The sequence below is a fragment of the Eptatretus burgeri genome, chromosome 13, assembly GCF_056783735.1.
Source record: "Eptatretus burgeri isolate ZD-2024b chromosome 13, Ebu_testis_v1, whole genome shotgun sequence".
Taxonomy (NCBI): Eukaryota; Metazoa; Chordata; class Myxini; order Myxiniformes; family Myxinidae; genus Eptatretus; species Eptatretus burgeri.
Window position 1 is genome coordinate 65281829 of NC_140973.1, and position 23269 is coordinate 65305097.

A 23269-nucleotide genomic window follows, 5' to 3' on the forward strand; every position below is an offset into this window, starting at 1 on the left:
AGTCTGGGATGTGCATCAGCTCGGCCAGTTTCATCGCCTTCTCCTTGATCAGATCGCCGCTGACAGGCACATTCTGTCCTCTTGATTGCTTCAGCCACATGAGCACTCCCTCATCAAGCTTCGGGTCGTGAGCCTGCGTCAACTTCATGCGCTTCGATGGAAATCCAGCTTTGATTGCAGCCTCGATTGCATCCTTCTTGCTGAGAATGCCCTTCACGGTGGTTCTCTTAACTTCGACGCCCCATTTCTTGCCAATCTCCCTGGCCAACTTGGACTGATTCGGCTCCTTCTTCGCGGAATCGATGATCTCCTTCTTCTCCTTCAGCGTAAAGTCGGTTCGCTTGCGTTTCTGAGCTGACATTATGGGCTGAATTTGAAAAAAAATGATGTCACTGTTGTACGTGTGCCTGCGTGTCTGTGTGTGTGCTCGCGCTTTTTTGTGTCTCGTTGTGCGTGTTGTGATTGGCTTGTTGTGGCTGGCATCGGGGAGAAGAATCGCGTGTTTTGACACAGTCTGACTATGCGCGTACGTATTGAGTTATGTTGTGCGCAGCTGGACTGTAGTTCGTCGTTTCGCCTTTGGACGTGAGTGTGATAATCGAGCACTGCGCAATACAGGCTTTTTCACGACTCGTGCCTTTTAACAGTCACACAGTAGTGGCATGGTAGCGAGAGTAGGGGGTGGCATAGTAAATTTATTTTGTATTGAATTTTGTCGGGACCGAGCAAAAGTGGTATAATAGCGAGAGTGGCATAGAAGCGAGGTGGCATAGTAACGAGCTTTGACTGTATATATATATATACATATTTTATATATATATATATATATATATATATATATATATTTATTTTTTATATATATATATATATATATATATATATATATATATATATATATATATATATATATATATATACATATATATATACATATATATATATATATATATTGTTACGAATTTTGGCCCGCCCGGCGTGCGATCGGCCACGTAACTCGAATCGCGACGCATCGCCCACCAGAACGGACAATTCAGTCGTGACCCTCCTGGAACTACCGCCAGGAGCCAGTCACGGGTGGGGGTTTAACCTCACCACAACCCAGTCCGCATTCTACCCGCGCGAAATAGTGAATCGCCGAATGTCGATATACCTAAGTACCCGCGCGGGTAGCGTACCGAGGAGTTGTACGGGTAATTGTAGGAGTTGTACCACGCCGCAGGTCGACTCCGGACACGAACCGCTTAAGCGGCTCGTTCTGTGCTGCAGGGATAACCGAGCAGAGTTATCGTCGACCTCGACGGTTCAGATTAGTTACCGGGTGTTTTAAACCCACTATCAATCCCTTACGTGATGCAAGATGGAGATTCAACAAAGGAAAGGACGAAGCGAAACGGGGGAACAATTGGACAAGCACACTTTTATTTCACACACGTAAGCAGGCAAATAGGAACAAAAGCAGGCAAATAGGAACAAAGGAAAGCACTACGACCGAATAAAAGGCAATTATTTACAGCACAGTCACTAAAACAGGTTTTACTTTGCAAGACTGGCGCCACAAACACACATACAAAAGCCCGAAAAGAAAAGAAGTGACTTCCCTCATGGACCGTCGAGTCCTCCTCTCCTCCTCCCGTCAGCGTGGTCGCGCCTGGTTCCGGCCTCCCCTGCGGCCGGCGAACCCTCTCCGGCACCCCTCGTCCGGACGCGCAGGTCCATCACAGGCCGCACTGCGGCACCTCCCGTCCGCGTCTCCACCAACAGGCCGCGCCGGGCCACGAGCGCGGGAACGAGAGAGGAGGAAGGGAGCGCTTTGGAGAGCGAGACCCAAGGAGAGAGACCGAGCCTTTTTGGAGAGAGAGCTGGTGCCTTTTCGGAGAGAGCTACAGTCAACATGAGCCACGATCAGAGAGGGAGTGAGCCTCATGTCCGTTTGCCTTTTGTAAGGCTTGGCTCCGCCCTTCGCCGCGCGGGGCTCCGCCCCGTTCGCGGCTCCACCTCGCTTCGAGGCATTTCCAGAAGGCTATCGAAGGGGGGCGTGCCCCCACTCCAACCGCCTCACGCCGGGCCTCCACCAATGGGGAGGGAGCTGCCCTGCCTCCCTTCCCATGCCAGCCTTGGCACCGCAGAGGGGTGCGCAAACCCGCGCACTAGCGCAGGTTTCTTTTTTGCCGTTGTCGTCAGTTGGTTTGAGGTTGCTGGATCCAAAATAACGATAGAGAAAAGAAAAATGGCTAACTCAAAGCGTCGCAGCCCGGATGAATCACACATATTCCCCCTAAGCAACAGGTGTGGACGAACTACACATGAATTTAGCATCATAACTGATCTAAGGACCCTTTATGGTGTATTGCGAATTTCCACAACCGTAACAATATTATATATATATATATATATATATATATATATATATATATATATATATATATATATATATATATATATATATATATATATATAAATATATATTAGGAGTGTGGGATTTCTTAAGGTTAGAAGATCTATTCCAAGTGTTTGAACAGTTTATGATCTTGTCAAGGTCTGAAGAGAGGGAAGAGGCTGCTGCCTGTCTATGTGAAGGATGAGGGATGTCACGGCAGAAGTTTATCAGAATAATGGTGATAGCTCACCTACTTCTCACAAAAAAGATACCATGGGATCTTTACCGTCCATCAACTAATTCCAGGAGATGAGACACCTCATTTAATGTCCAGAGGAATTCACTAATAAAGGAGAGTCTGCTCTTGGAGCTTTGGCTTTATGCAATATTCACATGGTATATGTTCACATGGACATTAACTGAGTTATCCAATCATTTCATTATGCATGGGCGAATACACAGATGCCCAATGGGATCCTGCACAGAATAATAAACAGATTTGAGCATGCTCTGGACATTATGCGTACATCTGGTAAATAATACCAATGTAATGTAGGAGCTGTTAGGGTGGGGAAAAAAATTAATAAAAAATAAAATAACAAGATTAAAAACTTACATGATCACCCATCATACATTCCCATCCTATAAGTTTAACTTGGTTCTGAAAAAGCATGAGAAAATTTGAACTGCACTGACAGGGAAGTTTCGGTGCTTGTCGTCGGGAGCATTGCGGTAATAACCCAGGTAGAAATCAACACAAGATGTGAATGGTGCCATCATTCGCTCGAGCAAGGCCTCTCGTAAGGACAGCAGGTGCCAGGCTTCAGCTGTAGCCGCGTTTAGCAGTCTGTTTGGGCACGGTCTGGTCATCCACGCTGCCTCGCTTGCCTGCAAACAGTCGTGTCTTTTATGAGTGAAGATCATATTGGTGTTTAATGAGCGCAGGACAAAAAGTGAAATGTAATATTTAATCATCTCCTTAAGCATCTGTCACGTATCAATATCTCGGTGGCATAATGCTTAGAGCGTCCGCTCTGAGTCTGGGAGGTCGGCAGTTTGAACCCTGGCGAGTTATACCAAAGACTAAGACTAAGATTGGTCCGTGCTGCTTCCTTGCTTGACACTCGGCATTTAAAAGCAAAGAACACGGACCAACAACCTTAGGTTAGCAGTCATTGCACAGGCTTCCTGGGCCTGATGACATCCTCCTTCATTGATGTTCCTTGTCAGAGAACCCATATTATATAATGAATAGTTGTGACTTCTGGAAAAAAAAGTTCTTTCTCTCTAATGAGGAAACCATGAACACATTTTTCAAAACATTCATTAAGAATTTAGTCTTCAAGAAACTTCAAATAATGGTGTGCCTGAAAAATGATTTTCCATTTTTATTCATGAGAGCCTAATAACTATTTTGTTGTTGCTAATTCCAGCACAAGACTAATGGTCTGTGTTAGTGGCACAAGATAATAAAAATACCAGAGTAAAATTGTTGAAGTTATTCACCATCACAGGGCGCTGATGTTGTTTCGGGTTTTACCCTTTGCCAGAGATTTTGCTCTGATCACCTTGTGATCACCAGCACCTTGTGATCCTTCATGGCAAATAACTCAACTATTCCATTATTATGTTATTAATACCTATTTTGTCTGCTCAGGGTTACTCGAGTTATCAGTTTCTGTATCGATTTCTCTGACTGTGCATGTAACATCGGCATGCCGAGACAGAGTTTCCATGTGCTCATCCCTTGGCTTAAGTATGGACGAGGAAGAGGAAACAGCCATTTGATGTCCGTACTTAGTGCGAGTACCTGTGACTACAAATACAACTCAGACTGGCAGAGGAATGTGGTTATGACTCTATGTTGGTGGGTGGGGGGGGGGGGGCAGAAAGAAAGGGGTGAAGTGGAGCAGATAAACTTGCTCTACAATGGGAATAATGAGTGATGGACTCGGAATAACCAGCATAGCAACCTGGAGGGCGGGAAGTAGGGGGAGTCGCAGATCGGGGCGGGGGGGGGGAGAGAATCATATGAACATACATGTCAGAATTAGACAGTTGATTTCTGGACAAAGAAAACATTTTCAATCTCAAATGTACGCTTTGTTTGGTTGCCTCTGTTCTGCATAAAGAAACGGTAGATGCATAAAACAGGATCTCCGTGTGATTGATGACTCGTCAATCGATTTATTTTTTTTGGATTCATCACACAACACAAATCAATTGCAGCTTTTAAAATTCAATAAACCTTGACAAAATCTGAGTCTCCATGATCTCGAGTCCAAAGAAATGTACGATTCGAATTTGGACTTTTTGAGCACAAGTTGATCATTCTCCTTGTGATAAAACAAACTGCATCATTGAGAAAGGAGAAGAGGAGGAGCGGTATGAGGTAGGGTGGGGCTCGAGCAGAAGGGAGAGAAGGTGGAGGAGGGGGAGGGAGAGAAGGTGGAGGAGGGGGAGGGAGAGAAGGTGGAGGAGGGGGAGGGGGAGAAGGAGAATTTGACGAAATTAATCTGAGAATCAATTCACGATGTATGACAGTTTGTTAATTCTGCCACCGAGGTGGACAGAGGTTATGTATTCAACCCAGTTTGTTGTTTATGAGCAGGATATCTCAAAAAGTTATGGATGGATTCGGACGACAAGGTGTGCAGGTTTGGTGTGTGACAAGACCCAATCGATTAGATTTTGGTGAAGATCTGGATCGCGATACCAAATTTTTTGTAAGTGAATCTTCATTATTGAGAGATGGGACAAAAAACGATATATGGGACATTTTTACAAAAGCGGGTCAGGTAACAGTAAAGAACAAACTAAAAAATCAACTTTCTTTGATATTCTCGAAATAATGCTTGAACCCCTTATAAGGCCTAAAAGAATGTTCAAATGATGTCAGCAACGCAGGATCACCATAAGGCCTCTGCACTGACTGGGCAATATGTGCTTGATAAAAATTCTCGGACAGTCTTCACCGTTACATGACCCGCTTTTGTGAAAATGTTTCATATAGCATACTAGTAGTATTAAAAATGGCCGGCGTTGCTCGGGCTTTCTTGCAAATTTCCTGAATAGCTTTTAGCGGTTAGCGGTTAGGGTTAGGGTTGCAGTTAGGGTTAGCGGTTAGGGTTAGCGGTTAGGGTTAGCGGTTAGGGTTAGCGGTTAGGGTTAGCGGTTAGGGTTAGCGGTTAGGGTTAGCTGTTAGGGTTAGCTGTTAGGGTTAGCTGTTAGGGTTAGGGTTAGCTGGTAGGCTTAGGGTTCGTGTTAGGGTAGCTAACCCTAACCCTAACACTAACCTAAACCCTAACCCTTACAGCTTGGCATAGCGGAGGTAAACAGCGCCCAGGGCAAAGTGGAAATTTGCGTCCCCCATAGGCCTTAAACTTGAGTGGATTTGAATGGAAAATCCCATAAGGGATATCGATTTATCAATTTTTTCGAATATCGGAAGTGTTATGGAAAAAATTTATAGCCAATGACCTAAGTTGGACCAAAAGCCAGAACTGTACCAAATTTGAATGGAATCCGTTGGAGTTTGTGAAAATGCATCAAAACGAATTTTGAGAGGCCTCTTAAGGAAGACAATAATATCATTAGTATATGTGCCAAATCTTGTTTCATCTCATGCAGTAACAAAATCTGATGGTGGAACAAAGAAAGGGGCGTGCCGAAATATTAATATAGATTAATATAGATAAAAGCTGTCTCTCCAGAAGGTAGCTACGCAAACCAGAAGTTTCTACGATGATTCTGTACCAAACCATCAAAAATGGAATGTTTTGGATGTTTGACCTCACTGTGACCTTGACCTTTGACCGATTTTGACCAAAATCTAATCAGCGCTAGCCACCACCCTCCTGAATCACATGGTGTAATTTGATATTGGTAGCTTCTTCCATTCTCGAGTTATCGTGCCTACAAACATACAAACACAAACAAACACACAAACAGATGACGGAAGTCATCAATATACTTGCGAAATCTAAAGATTTCGTAAGTAACAAATAAGCGTGTGTATGTAAGGCAGGAGACCCACATAAGAAACTGCAATCATCATCATCATCACACCATTTTAAAGCCTTTTTCCCTGAGCAAGGGTCAGTTTTTTGCAGGCTCCAATCATGGTACCCTTTCTTGTGGCAATGTTTTTACGGCCAGATTCCCTTCCTGACGCCAAACCTTTAGTTGCCTTCAACCCGCAGGGATAATTACCAGTATACTGGTGCTCATTTCGCCAACCTTCGGAAGGATGACAGGCTGAGCAACACCCCTGATGTTAACTCAGCGGCCAGGGGGGGCTCGAACTCAGGACCCCGAGGATCCCAAGCCACCGCCTTAACCACTAACCAACACCAGGCTCACATAAAGACTACAATCTCAATATTATAAAACAAATAAGCTGAATTTGCTGGGTTTATCATCAATCATGGATTATGGTAGCACTACATATTGTGATGGTTCTCCGAAACTGTCACTCCCCAAGACAATTGCACACAACATATAGCGGTTCCCAAGATAGTTATTTAATTAGTATTCGTTTTGGATACCCTTCCCTGATGTGTAATGGGTTTATGGGTCAATATGTGTTGCATGGGCATTAGGTAGGTTTTTCTGCTCCTTCTTTACTTATTTTGCTTTGCACACACACGAGTCTTCTTCACGCATGCATGTCCGCCAAAGACCATAGCAACAGGCAGTCAAATGCACACACGCACCAAAACCATTCAAATCACGTGCCGTAACTCAGCGGACATTTCACCTCGACCCTCACCATACTCAAAACACCAAGGCCACAACATTTCATACACCAACGCGACTCCTTCAGTATAATCACCACACAATCAAACCACAACTCAAGCCGGCTTACATTCACCATTGATGCCATGACAACCACCACCACCACAATGAACCACCACACCAGAACTCACAACTATGCTGCCATTACTTGATCACGGTCACCACTGACGACCACCACTCCCTTTGGGGACTGACAGAGAATGGGGGAGCGTGGCACGCCATTGCTAATGCTCGGGTCTGGACTACAGACCTCTAGCTTGGAGCACGAGTCTGCGCTAGACTTTGTTTGAAGTCGTGTGGTTAGCCCTGAAGCTCCGCTCAAATATGGATTCCATTGCGTGTTCGGCACACATTCACGGCCGAAGCGTGCAGCCAAATACCCCGCCCCATGTTAATTACGGAGGTTAGTCACGTGGAAGAGCTCATGGCGAGTGAGGCCATTTCCGCTGCCGAATCCATGCATGGACGGGGCTAGCGCCATGGTAATCGTCCGCATGCCAATGAGGGCACTAGAAAATACACATCGCTCCGCCTGATCCACTTCCAAACTCCGCCCTGCCAGGGGATTATAAAGCGCTGTGCGTTCCACACAGAAGGCTCTCTGCAGTTGGTTCTTCTTCATCTGTGCGCTTTGGTTCTTGGCGTTTTGGTGGCCATGGTGTGTTCCTGGTCGGCGGACAATGGAGCTTGGCGGAGCGAGTGAGCAGAATGGAGCTCACAAACGAGCATAAGGACCGGGCGCCAGGACAAGTACAGTTATCAGGGCATTGGCATTAACACTCACAGACCTCCTTGCACTTCACGATTAAGCTATCTCCTCACACGTTCTTTTCTTTACTTCCAACTCGTCTACTGTGGATGCAATAAAAGTGCATCAGTGATCTCCAGGGCCACTGATCCACATCTTTTACATTTTTCCTTCTGCACATCACCTGCTAATCATCGCACCGCCCCCCACCCCCCACCAACCCCTCATTTTGCACCTTCCTCGAACACGCACTATAGACACCATTCATTTTCCTCCTCCTCCCTCCTCATTAGCGACTGGGTTTGCGCAAGTCCGTCAACCATGCCTGGTAAATAAGATGTCGCAAACACCTCATGCTATTCTTATCTCTTTTACTAATTTTCCTCAGGAGTGTTTCTGATGACGCCGATCATGTTAGTGTAAGATAGGATTGTAGAAGGATTAGAATTGGTTAGCTCTGCACTGTATTTTTCTTTTTAATCAAAGTCATCCCAAACAAGGCATAAAGCCACTCCAGGTAAGGGGCTAAGAAAGAAAAAGAAGAGGAGGAAAAACTGGCAAAACCTTCACCAAGTCTTGAAACCAGGAAACCTCTTCACAGGACCACTGTGAAAAAGGGGGTAACTAGGCCAGGTGGAAAAATAAATTTTCCTACACCCATCCGACCTTGTTTGCTTGTTTTTGGGGGATTCCATCCCTACATGTTTTCTTTCATATTAAAAAGAAAAATGTTTATTTCAGACTTGAAATAGAGTATTTAAATGATGGATGGGGAAAACCTTACTGGGTGTGCTTGTTTGCCTCCAAACTTGGTGTGCAAAATTATTTTCACATGAGGAAGGTGAACGCCACAATAACATCTTAATCAAATTGGTATATCATAAGATTAAATACGGCCACTTTCAGCGATCTGAATACCGTGATGTACGACGCAGAGGTCACGTTAAAGATGGAAGTCCTGATGTAAATCGATCACATAAATTCCGCACAATTATTTTTCATACATGTAAATGTACGTATGAATGTTTATTTATGATTGGGCACCAAACTTTCTATTTTCCCTTCTCTTCTTACAAAAAATAAATAAAAATATTTTAAATAAAAATAGAAGTGTGATCCTGCTTCACCCCATCTTGCAACGCCAGCGTCCATTTTATGTGTACAAACAAATTCTTTACTACAAGCCGGTAGGCGGAGATGGGTCGCCGAGCATGGAAACTATAAGATATCGAGCAAAATGGATGTCAAATAGCGGATAGGGAATCACCTTAAGATTATGCATATAAAATCTCATCCAGTTCCATCTACTGATAACTACTCAGTATCCATTTGAATGAAAAGTACCGAAAATGCGGTTTGAAATCAGAAATCTCCAAAGTTCGAGGGGGTGCTGTGGGTGAACAAAGATCTAAATCGAAAATCCGGCTCGATCATTCGTGCACAATGTATTCCAGACAATTAGTGTGAATTTTCATGACCATCCGACCATAACCCTAAGAGGAGTAGCATTTGGCACGAAGGCACCTCCAGCTCTCGCGTATTATCGATTTTTGCACTAATTGACCTTTGACCCCTGACCTAAGCGAAATCGGTCAAGATGTCCTGAGGCAAAGTTGTAGTACTCATTGAGTACCATGAACCTGCAAAGGTTAATTCGTATCGATGCACTCACCTGGTCGCTAGGGGGGGCCTTCAATTTTCGCCAATTTTCGCGCATACCCTAATTGTAGGGGGCGCTGCGGGTAAAGTATTCCATATATCACAAAAACCGGAATATATTTGATAGAGCATCACCTGTAGATCATTCGTGCCAAATCTCATAACCTACGTGGGATAATGGCTTTTGGAATTGATTTCGCGTGAACGGTACCGATTTTGAAGGTTTTTCGGTTGTTGCTAGGGTACCAAAGCGTCCCTAGCAACCATCACAATTTCCAAAGCACTAGGTCATAAGATGTACCTACCACCTGAGTTTGGTCAAAACCTGCCCACGTTTACTACCAATTAAGCTGATGACAAACGAACAAACATCCAAACAAACAGACAGAATTACTGACAATAAGGGTCACCTATTTCGGTGACCCAATAACTGACTGAATGGTGACTTTTGCCAAATTTTCTAATGGAAAAGAAAAACAACAAAATTCATCACTTTCAACCATACATTGCACGTTTATTTGAAGGACAAACACTGCAACTAATTATTGGTCGTTGTCTGGAGAAAAAATACTTTTTTTCCCATGGACAACTCCATTTTGGGCTGACAGGGTGGATTTGAGGTAGGCACACTTCACTCAATGCCGTCTAGCCTGAGTTTGAATCACGACTCAACTATAAACTGTCATCCTGGTGTTTGAGAGTGAGGGTGATTCATCAGTATGTGTGCCATCCCTCTGATGGACGTTAAACATGGCATCCAGTCTCCCGGTGAACGTTAAAGATGCCACGGTGCCTTTTGCGAAGAGGAGATGAGCTATCATCGGCACCATGAACAAATTAGAAATTATTGTGCTAACTACTGCTGGGAGAAGGATGGTGAACCGGCCAGCATGACCCTTCCCAAGAAAATGCTTCAGAACCAACGCTTGATCACAGAGAATGGTACTTCGGATTGGATAATTACCCTGTGTATACAAAGTGAAGAGTGGGGTTAAGCAATTGGTTCACTTCTGTCTGTTTGCCCGTCTGTCTGTTTGCCCGTCTGTCTGTTTGTCTTTCCACAAACAATTAATTTATGATCGCCAAACAACTTAATTTCAATTCAATGTTATATTTTGAACACAAATTGGAACATGAATCAGACAAAGAATCTGCAGTTTAGCAGTAATTTGGCTCTGAACTTGTTCTGATTGCATATGCGCAGGGAGGAATGAGATAATATTTTTAATCTGTCTGCCTGCCTGGCAGTGAAACAAAATTGAAAATCATTCACAGTAGGAAACTCACTGTTTTTAAGGATGTCATAAAGGGCACAACCAACAGGCACAAAAAACTAATGTGAGTATGTAAGGTGTTAATTGTTGGATAGGGTGGTGTAATGGGTGGTGGATAGGTTGGTGGATAGGGTGGTGTAGCCACTGTATCAATGGGAATAAACTTCCAAAATTATTTTTTTAAGACGATCTTAAAAATCATTATTTTATTTCAGTTGAGTTATATACATGAACACTGCGTGGGGCAATGCATTCTATGAACTCCCGAGTTGATTTAAAGCAAAAACGAACTTTGCACTGAATTTAAATTCCTCCTATAAATCAAATTAGTGATTTTAGAATACAGTATTAATCAAATCAAAGTAATCAATCACAAATAATGCTGCTTCCTTGCTTGACATTCAATATTTTGAGGAGAGAGCATGGATAAACCTCATGGGTTGCCATCTGATATGAAGGAGAAATTTCTTCCTTCCCCATGATCTCCATCGACATCGGTTCCTTTTTTCTTGTTGTGTTTTCATAGTAGAGGCTTGTGGAAAAGCAAGTAAACTGAATGGATCAGAACTTAGCAGGACAAAAAGGAACAGTAGAGAGAGGGAAACACCACCAGCAGAGTTGAAGGTCAATATAGAGGGAGACTTAGACAAACAAATGGTGTGGGGAGGAATGGGGGGCAGGAGAGGAAGCATGCATGGCTGGACATGATGGATTCAGAATGGAACTCCAAGGAGGGAAAACTATAAATTTGGAAGGAGGAGGGACTGGGGTGTGTGTGTGTGTGTGTGTGTGGGGGGGGGGGGTTAACGACTTGCTGAGATTACAAATTGATAGGCCCATCGAATCAGCTTCATTGGGGGAGATCATAATCTTGAAGGCCTTGGTTTCTGTGGCGTCAAGCTGAGCAAGATGCAAGGCAGGGGAGTCAGCCTAGGGGGGAGAGCAGTACTCCATAATGTTGCGGATGAAGGCCATGCCGGTGGTCGAAGTTCAGGGGTGCCAAGGAAGGACTTTGTGGGACGGAGGATGCTCAGACGGCAGCTGGTTTCGGAGGCCAACTTTAAAATGTGTTATGCCAAATAAATATCAAGGCTGACAGTGAGACCCAGTAGTTTGAATGACTGAACTTCCTCAAGGGTATTATAAAGAAAGTAGACAGGAGGGTTTGCAAGATGGTCCTTAAAGGGAGAGAGCGAGAGAGAGCGAGAGAGAGCGAGAGCGAGAGAGAGCGAGAGAGAGAGCGAGAAAGAGAGCGAGAGAGAGCGAGAGAGAGAGAGAGCGAGAGACCGAGAGACCGAGAGAGCGAGAGACCAATAGAGCGAGAGAGCGAGAGAGAGAGAGAGCGAGAGAGCGAGAGACCGAGAGACCAATAGAGCGAGAGAGCGAGAGAGAGAGAGAGAGAGAGAGACCGAGAGACCGAGAGACCGAGAGACCGAGAGACCGAGAGACCGAGAGACCGAGAGACCGAGAGACCGAGAGACCGAGAGACCGAGAGAGTGACATTTATCAGGATTCAAAAACATTCCAAGTGTTTGACCAGCTTGTGATTTTTTTTTCAAGGTCTAAAGAGAGGGTAGAGGCTGCAGCTTGCCTGTATGAAAGATGAGATGTCATGGCAGCAGGTGGAGCCATCAGCAAATAACTAGAGTATTTTCCAAAGTGTCAGAGAGGTCATTGATGAAGATCAGGAATGGGACTGGGCCCAGAAAACTGCCTTGGGGCACTCCAGCCTTGACAGGGAGAGGAGATAAAATGATTTACGTTGAGTGCCACATGATGGCTCTGAGAGTAGAGAAAGTCAGTAAGCCATGTGTGGAGATGGCCTTGGCTGCGATAGGCAGAGAGTTTGGAGAGTAAAGGCCCGGTCACACCTTGACGTTTTAGCCAGCGATGGCAACGTATTAAAATGTATGTAAAACGCTGGCTGACGTTGAACTTTTGATGTTTTTTTTTTTAAAGATTCGGACGTATTCATAACGAGTTGGTCGTATGCATAACATATTAGTAATGGACACAGAACGTTTCGTTGTGTTATAGATAACTTATACCAACGAATGCTGAACCTGTTGTCGGCCTACACAACCGATGCCCAACGATAGTCTAACTTCGGCATAGCGCGTTGCACGCATCGCCGACGATGTCGTGACGTAGCCTATTAAAAGGCTGACGCACAACGATTCGAATCATAACTGTCGTAGAAATGGAAGTGACAACATCGCGGTCCCACCTTGGCGATCTTGCCAGCGTATGCCGACCTAAGAAAAATGTGTCTAAAACGTTGGGGCACGTCAAATACGGTATGAGTAAGTTTGGTATACGTGAGTAGAACGCTAAAGTATGCTATCATACGTCGTAGTAAGTAGAGTACGTCAAGAAATTTTAAACATGTTCAAAATTTTACGACGTACTCGGCGTATGACACACGTTCCGCATGCGATGGGGATAAGTTTTACACACGATATGTGGACGCTTACACACGTCCACAAAGGCTACTTATAAGCTACTCATAAGTCGAAACACGTCGCGGTAATGTCTTTTTTACGCGAAACTTATTTCTAACTTATGTTTGACGTGCTTTGAACCAATTCTTTACGTAGTCCCAACACACATCGACGTATGTAGACGTATTCCAATGACGTCTTCCGGTCGACAAAAAAAATGAATGTGTTTCTAGCTTACAACTGCCATATAAAGACGTGTTCCCAGCGGTTTTGGGAATTGGTATATAAAAATGCTGCTCATAAAAGGGGAACCCAACAGTGTTTTCGAGTCCTTTTTGAGTCGATGTCCATGTCAGCAGTAACAGTATCAGTATTAGTATTAGTATTAGTATTAGTATTAGTAGTAGTTTGTTCATGTTGGCAGTAGTAGGTGAGTGTGAGGGGGAGGGTGTGGGTTATGATGGATCGTCCTTGCGTCCGCGTGTCCACGGGTAGGTTCATAGGCTGCCACTCAACAATTTAAATGGCTGCATCTCCACTATTGAAAGTAGACGCTTGCGCTCAACAATTGGATTTTTTTTACACTCAACGACTTTTAAACGGTACCACTCAGCTAGTTTCATTGTTTACAATGAACGATTTAAATTGCTGTCACTCGCCTTTGTTTTTTGACGCTGGCGCTCGGAAATTTTAATCGTTTCTATTGAACGTGTTAAATCGCTCAAACCCCACTATTGAAAGTAGACGCTTGCGCTCAACAATTGGATTTTTTTTTACACTCAACGACTTTCAAACGGCACCACTCTGCTATTTTCATTGTTTACAATGAACGATTTTAATTGCTGTTACTCGCCTTTGTTTTTTGACGCTGGGGTTTTGAAATTTGAAGCGTTTCTTCTGAACGTGTTAAAACGCTCAAACTCGACTATTTTAAATAGACGCTGCCGATGGACAATTGGAATCATAGCCAAGCTAGACATCGAAGTGTGAACATCCTCGTCATGCTGAAAAAAAGTTTGAAGAATGCTGCAAATAAGTGTCCTGGCCGTGGACGCTGACGCAAGGACGATCCATTATACCGACGTCTTTCAGCATATGAGTAACTTAAAAGTAACGTCTGTCGATGTGTGGCAACGATCGCGTAACGTGCCAACAACACGTTAATCATAGGTTAGAAATAAGTTTCGGGTACGCTAAACATTACCTCGGCGTGTCTCAACTTATGATTAACTTACAAGTAGCATGTGTTGACGTCTGTCAACGATCGCAGACCGTGCATACAACTTGTGGCCAGCGTAGCGGAACGTGTGAGTCATACGCCGGCATACGTCGTGAAATTTCAAGCATGAAAAAATTTGAGGACAACCGAAAAGTACAACGTTTAAAGCCAACGTACAACGACGTATGGCAGTGTTTTTCAGCGTGCTGTCAATGTTATCAAAACTTACCCATAACGTATTCAACGTGTGCCAGCGTTTTAGAAAAAAAATTCAAAAATCGGCATACGTTGGCTAAAACGTCAAGGTGTGACCGGGCCTTAAGGCAGAATGCTAGACTGTATCAAAAACACAAGATATGTCCAGAGAGACAGCCATGATCTCATGTTTGACATTGAGGACCTCCATCCATTGTTGAGTGAGTCGAAGCAGCATGTCCAAGATAGAGTGACCTAGTCTGAAACGAAATTGGTGATCAGAGATGAGGTTGTTGGAGAAAAGGAGAGATTTCATATCAACTGCGATGATGGATTCCATGACCTTGCTGATGATGGGAAATAAGCTGTTGGGCCTGTAGTTAAGAGGATCAGTTTTTTCTCCGTTTTACCATGTCCACACGACGTAAAAAGTGGGGTGAAGCAATTGGTTCATGTCCGTCCGTTCATCTGATCAGTTTATAATTGAGAAACAACTTATTTAAATTGAATGTTATATTTTGAACAAAAATCAAAACATGAATGGGAAGACAAGTTTGCCGTTTTACCGTACTTTGGCTCTGAATTCGTCCCGATCACACATGTGCAGAGAGGAGCGAGATAATACTATTCCTCTGTCTGCTTGTGAGGCAGTTAAACAAGATCAAAAATAATTCCTTAACAGGAAACTTACTATTTTTAAGGATATTATAAAGGACACAAACAACAGGCACGAAAACGAATGCAACGTGTTAGATAGGGTGAAGTAAGAGACCTGATCTGAAATTGATTTGCTGACCTAAGATGAGGTTGTTGGAGAAAAGGAAGGATTTCATGTCAACTGTGATGATGGATTCCATGACCTTGCTGATGATTGGAAGTAAGCTGATAGGTCTGTAGAAAAGGGGATCTGTTTTTGCACCTTTTTATGTAACACAGTGATGGTGGATTTCCAAGCAGATGGAAAATGACATAGCACAAATGACAGGGTGAAAATGGCAGGGAGAGGATGTGCAAGAGCAGCAGAAGAGGTTTTTAGGACATGTGAACTGATGCCATCCAGTCCAGTGGCAGTCAGAGTCGAAGGGTGAAAGAACCTTCTCCACTTTTTCAGGTGCAAATGACACACTGAGTCCAGCAGCAGTTGGGAATGACAGGGAAGGATGGGCACCGAGAGTGAGGGGTTGGGACACAGTGAGGTTCCGAAATATTTTGAGGAATCTCCCCATCTACTTTCTCAACAATTCTCTTGAAGAATTCCTTTCATTCAAGCTTCTGGGTCTCACTATCTGCCATATTTCCTGGGAAAGCCACATTTCCAAGCTGTCCACCAAAGCGAGTCACCAACTGGGTATCCTCCGTCAAGCAAAGTCCTTCCTTGGCACACCTGAGCTCCTGACCACACATAAAGCTTTCATCTGTAGCTTGATGGAGTACTGCTCTCCCCTTTGGGCTGGTGCTCCTGCCTCTCACCTTTCTCAGCTTAACGCCGTGGAAACCAAGGCATTTTGGATCATCGATATCTCCCGCGGTGAGGCTGAGTCTCCTGCTCCCCATGTTGTACGTTATGTGTGTTAGCTCTCATACGAGCCTCAACAGTGTATACAAAAAAACCAACCAAGCCTTGTGGAATTTGACAACAAAATAATCACCATCTTAGTTAATGAGGATGATTTAAGCAATTTTAAATGTCTTAATTCATCGAAAAGTTGAAAGTGTACTTCACAAAAGACCTATTTGACTTGGAAGGTGGGAATCATCAAAATTTAACTTCCATTCGAAACTTTCACCTCTAATAGTGATTAGTTACCATTTTAGCTAGATTAGTATTGTCTGCTTGTGAAAACTTTAAGAGATGGTGATTACTGAAATGAATTGGATGTCCACCGAGATCCCACTATGTCTATTATGCTCAATGCACAATCTCAATATTTCTCCTCGGAGACTCAGACAAATCTTCAGTTGCTTTCCATTGTAAACCCCTGACCACATTTGATTTAGTGATGCAAAATTGTGAATGCAAAAGTGCAGTTACATCATTTTTTTCTTTGGTTCATACAATGTAGGCTCATGGAAGAGCATGATGACAGATAGGCCAAAAAGGTCAACATGCTAAGAGTGAGGCAGTGGGGCAACAGTTGGACACAAGAAGCAAGGGAATGAATGACGAGGAGAAGAAGGGAGAGAGATGCTGAGAAAAGACTATAACCTACCAGTAAGCGGGTTGGGTTTGGGAGGGTAAATGGGGGTAGAAAATATCCCTGGTGAGGATTAGAGATGACATGAGATGGTGGTGTACCTCCTGCTTGAAACTGGAGGGAAGATTGAACTGTTTCTGGAAGACAGTTCAACAGACGTAAGAAAAGAGGAATAAAGGAGTAGAGGTGTGGAGAAATGCTGAATTTGGGAGAAGAACCAGGAGGGGATTAATATAAGAATGTGTGCAACTTGAATGAGGGGTGGTGAAAAATAGAGTCCACAAACCTATCTGCATTGAGAGCAACAGGTCTTGTGCTTGACTCCCATCGTGAGAGTTTCCAATAATGTTGAAAACTTTCAATTCCATAGAATCCAGAAGATACAGATGTGATGTTGGGATGCCAGCTCATAGGGTAGAGCAGTTCTCCATTAAGCTCCAGACAAAGGCCTTGCATGTATTGAGTAGTTCTGATTGTTCAAGGAATGATTTAGATCAATCCAGAATGCCCAGCCTGTGGCTGACTTTGGAGTCTAGCTTTACTATGTGGTCATCCCAGGAGTGTCATGGCTGAAGGTGAGGTCTCAAACTTAAAGACACTGAACCTCTTCCAGTGACTGACCATGGAAATAGTTTGATGATCGTTCAGGGGGGACAAGAACAGACTGTGGGATATCCTGAGATTGAAGGAGATGTTCCATTATCAGACCAGCATGTAATCAATTCCCAATCAGCACAGAGTGAGATGTAGCTGATACCTGAATTGCAGTGGGCTGGGGGTACTGTACAACAGTGTGGAGTTGTCTGCCAAAAGAGAGGGTTTTTCAGAGCATCAGAGAGGTTATTCATGTAGATGAGGAACAAGAGTCAGCCCAAGACACTGCCTTGAAGCACTCCAGCCTCCTCCACCAAAAATAAATCAGCTTCTGTAAGAAAACGTTGGGAACGACTGAAGGGCTTACAAAACAGTGTTACATACAAAACTAGTAGGGCACTCGGTAGAGTGCATACCTCCGCCACCTAATGCCTGATCCACGAGAACATATCGGGCCCAATCAATACATTTTTGAAATATCAGTCAATGTATCATTTTAGCCTGATCTCTTAATGGTGAAGAACCACTTAAAAAATTATCAGATCTAGATCCGGATTCAGATCTTCACCAAAATGGAAACAATTCTTCCTTGTCACACACCCAACCTGTCCACCAAGTTTCATCAGAATCCGTCCACAACTTTTTGAGATATCATGCTATGTATCGTTTTTGGCTCATTCTCTCAATGGCGAAGAATCACTTAAAAAATTCTAGTCGTCAGATCCGGATCCGGATCTTCACCAAAATCTAATCAGTTCGTCCTTGTCGCGGACCCAACATGTCCACAAAATTTCATCCGGATCCGCCCACAACACTTTGAGATATCCTGTACATAGACAAACACACAGAAATGGGTGAAAACATAACCTCCTTCACCATCAATGGCAGAGGTAACAATGGAGGAGTGTTTCTGATCTCCCACTCTCACGATATCCCTCACAACTCAACTCATTTAATGGCTTCCTTCATCCTTCCCCTTCTCTCATCTCCCCCATGTGTCTTGTTTTTTCATCTCCCACATTCTCATTATTTCCTCCATTTGTCCCCCTTCACCTTTTCTTGTGAATGTAGATGACCACTCTTATTTATCAAAAACAAACTCTGCAGTGTTTCGAGGAAAGTTGGGGGAAAGAAGAAGACAAAGTGATTTGCGCACTTGACAACCACAAAATTATTCGGAATCTGTGAGTGTTCCAAAAATATTACCTTATGAGCAAAACAGCGAGAATTCAGACAATGAACTTAATACTAAAATAAATCGCTCATTGTTACAAGTTAAATGAAGGTCATTGTGTGCAAAAATAGAATTTTCATAAATAAAATGTGGGCAGACACCCATCCTCCACATTCCTCCTGTACTCCACATCCCTCTCCATCCCTACCTCATGCCCCCCTTCCCAATCACCACACTCCCCCATCATATTCCATCACCACACTCCACCCTTCCATGCCCCACCACCACCACAACAATCCACCCTTCCCCAAATCATCACACTCTCCCTCCCCCATCACATTCCATCGCACCCAATCACCACACTCCACCCTCCCCCATCACCACTCCATTGCATCCCACCTCCTTCTTCCTATCCACCATATCTCCCTTGACATCTCCAAGAATGGTTATTGGGAAATCTCCTCCAGAGACAAATTACCCTTGGTCATACACACATAAATCTATCCATGTTTACGGATCAAATGTATTAACAAAGCAGCAATGTCAAAAGTCATGTTTAATAAGTGCATAATTTTTCCAACAGAAAAGTGCCCATAGTTTCACCACAAATAATTATTATTGAGTTTTACTCAGGCTAAGACTTGTGGACCCAAACAAATAATAACGCAACCGGTTTGTTCGATTCCTACGTGACACGAATTCATGAGAAACAACTATGCCTGGATAACACACGGCTCGTCTGCCCTCAATTAAAACTTCACACAAATAAATACGACCTTCGCGAGTCATGTTCATCCATAATTACTCGGTGGAAATGAGATGCACACGCACACAAATAAACCGAGCTGTAAATTGCAAATGGAGAAGCAAATACGTGCAAAAGATCTCACAATCCTTGGGTACGAGAACATTAATGGAGCGAAACATAAAACGAAAGCAAAATTGCTCGAGTGCCTCTTTTGGTGCCTCCGCAGGCCAAATGTCCACGAAGCCTTTAATGCTATTTGAGCGCAGGGCAGCCTGGGAGGAATTGTCCAAAGAGGTGACAGTACACGGGCACCTTAAGCAATTTAGGAACCGCCGTCAGGGCCACGACGAGCACACGACGCAATCAAACCCAGCCAGCAACCAAAGCCTGGCACTTTCAGGCACACACAGGCACTCGCATTCCCGCCTTATCACCGCGAGTAAACATAAAAGGACGACGAGTCTCTCGAGGCCTCGCAGAGTGTTTTTTAAAAATGAGCTGTGCTGAGCAGCAGGGTGTAGAGGACCCGGAAGGTGGCTTGATGCAGAATCCCATGCCGCCATGGTACGTAACTGCAAACAAATCCGTGATGCACGAAATGTGAGGGGTGCTTCAAATCCGACCTGGAGTTTTGCTTCTGCTCTTAAAGTATTACTACTACAACCACAACGGCACATGGTAGGGTGCATGCCTCCCACCAGGCTGAACAGTGTACGTTCTGTATCCCATTGATAGGCAGGATCCCAATCCGGATCTTCACCAAAATAAAAAAAAATGGAAACACCTGGGTAAATGAGAGACACCAAGGAACGGCTTCCACACAGGTGTTGACCATGTGTTAATTAAGCAAATAACATCCCAGCATGCTTAGCGTCATGTATAAAATGCTGCACAGGGCTGTCTGCCTGTAATTATGGCTAGCATGGCCACAAGAAGAGAACCCCCAATGCTGCCATCCACAGAGCACGTGTCACAATCAGGACTTTCGTTTATAGAAGGTAGAATAATGTGGTTTGGTGAGCATGATACTGATGTTATCCATGTCATGGCTTTCTCAGTCACCAGGTCTGAACCCAATCGAGTATTTATGGGATAACAAGGAATAACAAGGAAATCCAACACAGGTGGAGGCCATTCAGCCCATCATGCCTGCGTGAGCACCACACCAACCCATCTACACGAGATCAAAGGAAGAAAATGCAAAAAAATGTTTTCAATTAATGAACTAAAATTTTTTGTTTGTTTGTTGTTTTATTTATTTATGATTTTTTTGTTTTTCTAGTTTTTTTCTTGTAGTTTTTTTTTTCTCCCCTTCTTCCCCTCAGAGAAGGGGGCATGCACTTGGTTGAAAACACACAACATCAACCACACAACCTCCCTTGACAAGACCCCCACCAACAGCACTCCGTACACATGCACACAATCACCCATCAATGCTCAAACTACCGAAAAGTCTTATCAACATCCCCATACCTCTCTATCTCCATAACTTCCAGGTACCTATCTAATTATAATTTGAACTTATCGACTTTTTCTGCTGCCACTACCTTTCCAGGGAGACCATTCCATGCATTAACTACTCCCTGAGTAAAAGTCCCCTGCCTTGCTTCCATCTTAATTCTCTTTTTTTCTCTCAGGCTATGGCTCCTGGTCCTATCACTGTCTACTCTGTTGAATAATTAATCTACACTTATTTTATCTTCACCTTTCATTATCTTAAACATCTCTATCATATCTCCTCGTAACTGCCTCCTTTCTAGTGTATAAAGCCCTGTCTCCTTCAATCGCTCCTCATAACTGAGTCTAGCTCGGCCCGGAATCAATCCAGTAGCCCTGCGCTGAACCCTCTCGAGGACATACATGTCCTTCCGGAACTGTGGTGACCAAAACTGCACACAATATTCTAGATGTGGCCTCACTAAATTCCTGTACAATGTTAACACCACCTCTTTTGATTTATAATTGATCCCCCTCAGAATACAACCTAAAACCCGATTTGCTTTACCTATAGCTGCCTGGCATTATGCTGCCTGCTTACCTCCCGTATCTATTACCACCCCCAGATCCTTCTGTGTGACAAGCTCCAAAATTACCCCTTGCATCATGTGGTCTCTATTTTCATTGTTCTTTCCCATCCCCAACACCTTACACCTGCTCAGGTTAAATTACAACTGCCAATCTGTTGCCCAATCTATGCAAGTATCAATATTTTCCTGAATCTGATCACCACCCCCTCTGCTATCCACCTCACCTCCAAGCTTTGTATCATCTGCAAATTTGGAAAGCCTACTCATAACCCCATGATCCAAATCATTGATGTAAATAATGAATAGTAATGGTCCGAGTTCTGATCCCTGAGGCACCCCGCTACTTACTTCCTCCCAGCAAGACATCTTCCCACTCACAGCCACTCTTTGCTTCCTATCACCAAGCCAGTTTGCAATCCAATTAGCTACCTGACCAGCCACTCCACAAGCCCTCACTTTGGCTCACAACCTCCGACGTGGTACCTTATCAAATGCCTTCTTAAAGTAAAGATATACTATGTCCACTGCCTTTCCCTCATCCACCCAGACACTGCTTCATAGAACTCTAAAAGATTTGTTTGGCAAGAACTACCTTTGGTAAACCCATGCTGACTACCTTTAATAAGTTTATATTTGTTTAAATGGTTCCTCATCTGGTCCTTAATTAATGTCTCCAACACCTTCCCCACAACTGAAGTTAAACTAACAAACTAACAGGTCTATAGTTTCCCAATTCTTCTCTGGATCCTTTCTTAAATAATGGTGTTACATTTGCTGCTCTCCAATCCTCTGGTACCTGTCCTGACTCCAGTGAGCTATTGAAAATATCCTTTAATATCTCGCTTACCTTCTCAGCCACTTCCCTCAATACTCTCGGGTGCATATTATCTGGACCCGGAGCCTTATCTACTCTTAGATTTCCTAGCTGTTCCTTTACTTCCTCCACTCCAACCTGGATCTTCTGTAAAAGCCCCTCCTCACCTCAATATATACTCTCAGCTATTGGTAATTCTCCTGACTATTCTTGTGTAAAAGTTGAAGAAAAATACCTGTTTAATAAGCCTGCCATCTCACTTTCATCACTAATGACTCTCCTGATGCTATTCCTCAATGGGCCCACACTGGTCCTAACATGTTCTTTTCCCCTAATATACTTAAAGAAAGCCTTGCTATTATGTTTAATATTCTTAGCCATGTCCTCATCATCTCTTTTGGCTTGTTGAGTTATTTTCTTCACTTGCCTCTGTTTACTCAAATAGTGATATAAATCTAACTCCAGTCCTGTTATTTTAAACCTAATAAATGCCTTCTGCTTCTCCTTAATAGCGTTCCTCATCTCACTGCTCAACCAAACTGGTCTCTTTCTGCTTCTAGTTTTACACCTAATTGGAATGTACTTACTCTGCACTCAACACATTTGGTCCTTAAAGGTTTCCCATTTCTCTGATGCTGATTGTCCTGTTGTTATTGTCTCCCAATCTACATCAACCAATTCTCTCCTATCCTCAAAGTTTGCCTTCCTGAAATCTAATAGCCTTACCCTACTATCCTGAACTCTAACCCTTAACAGAATCTTTGCACACACAATGTTTTGGTCACTTACTCCGAAATGCTCCCCGACCTCCACCTTCTCCACCATATTGGGATCATTACTGAAAAGGAGGTCTAACACTGCACTCCCCCTCGTGGGCTAATCTACAAACTGGGATAAAAAGCAATCTTGGACTAAAACTAGGAAATCATGTTTTTTTCTTTTTTTTTTCTTTTGGAAATCTTGTCGAGGCTCATGTGAGAGCTAATACACAACGCAAAGCAAGGGTG

The 23269-nt window shown here is 43.7% G+C and overlaps 1 protein-coding gene across 2 annotated transcripts in view; it reads right to left on the bottom strand.

The window, feature by feature from the left end:
- EXD1 (exonuclease 3'-5' domain containing 1) overlaps window positions 1-23269 on the bottom strand; it is a 78973-nt gene that overhangs the window by 15853 nt on the left and 39851 nt on the right. For both annotated transcript variants that reach the window (XM_085852825.1, XM_085852824.1), the window contains exon 10: window positions 3074-3265. In XM_085852825.1, the coding sequence (XP_085708951.1) occupies window positions 3074-3265 (192 nt within the window). The remainder of the gene's footprint in view (window positions 1-3073; window positions 3266-23269) is intronic.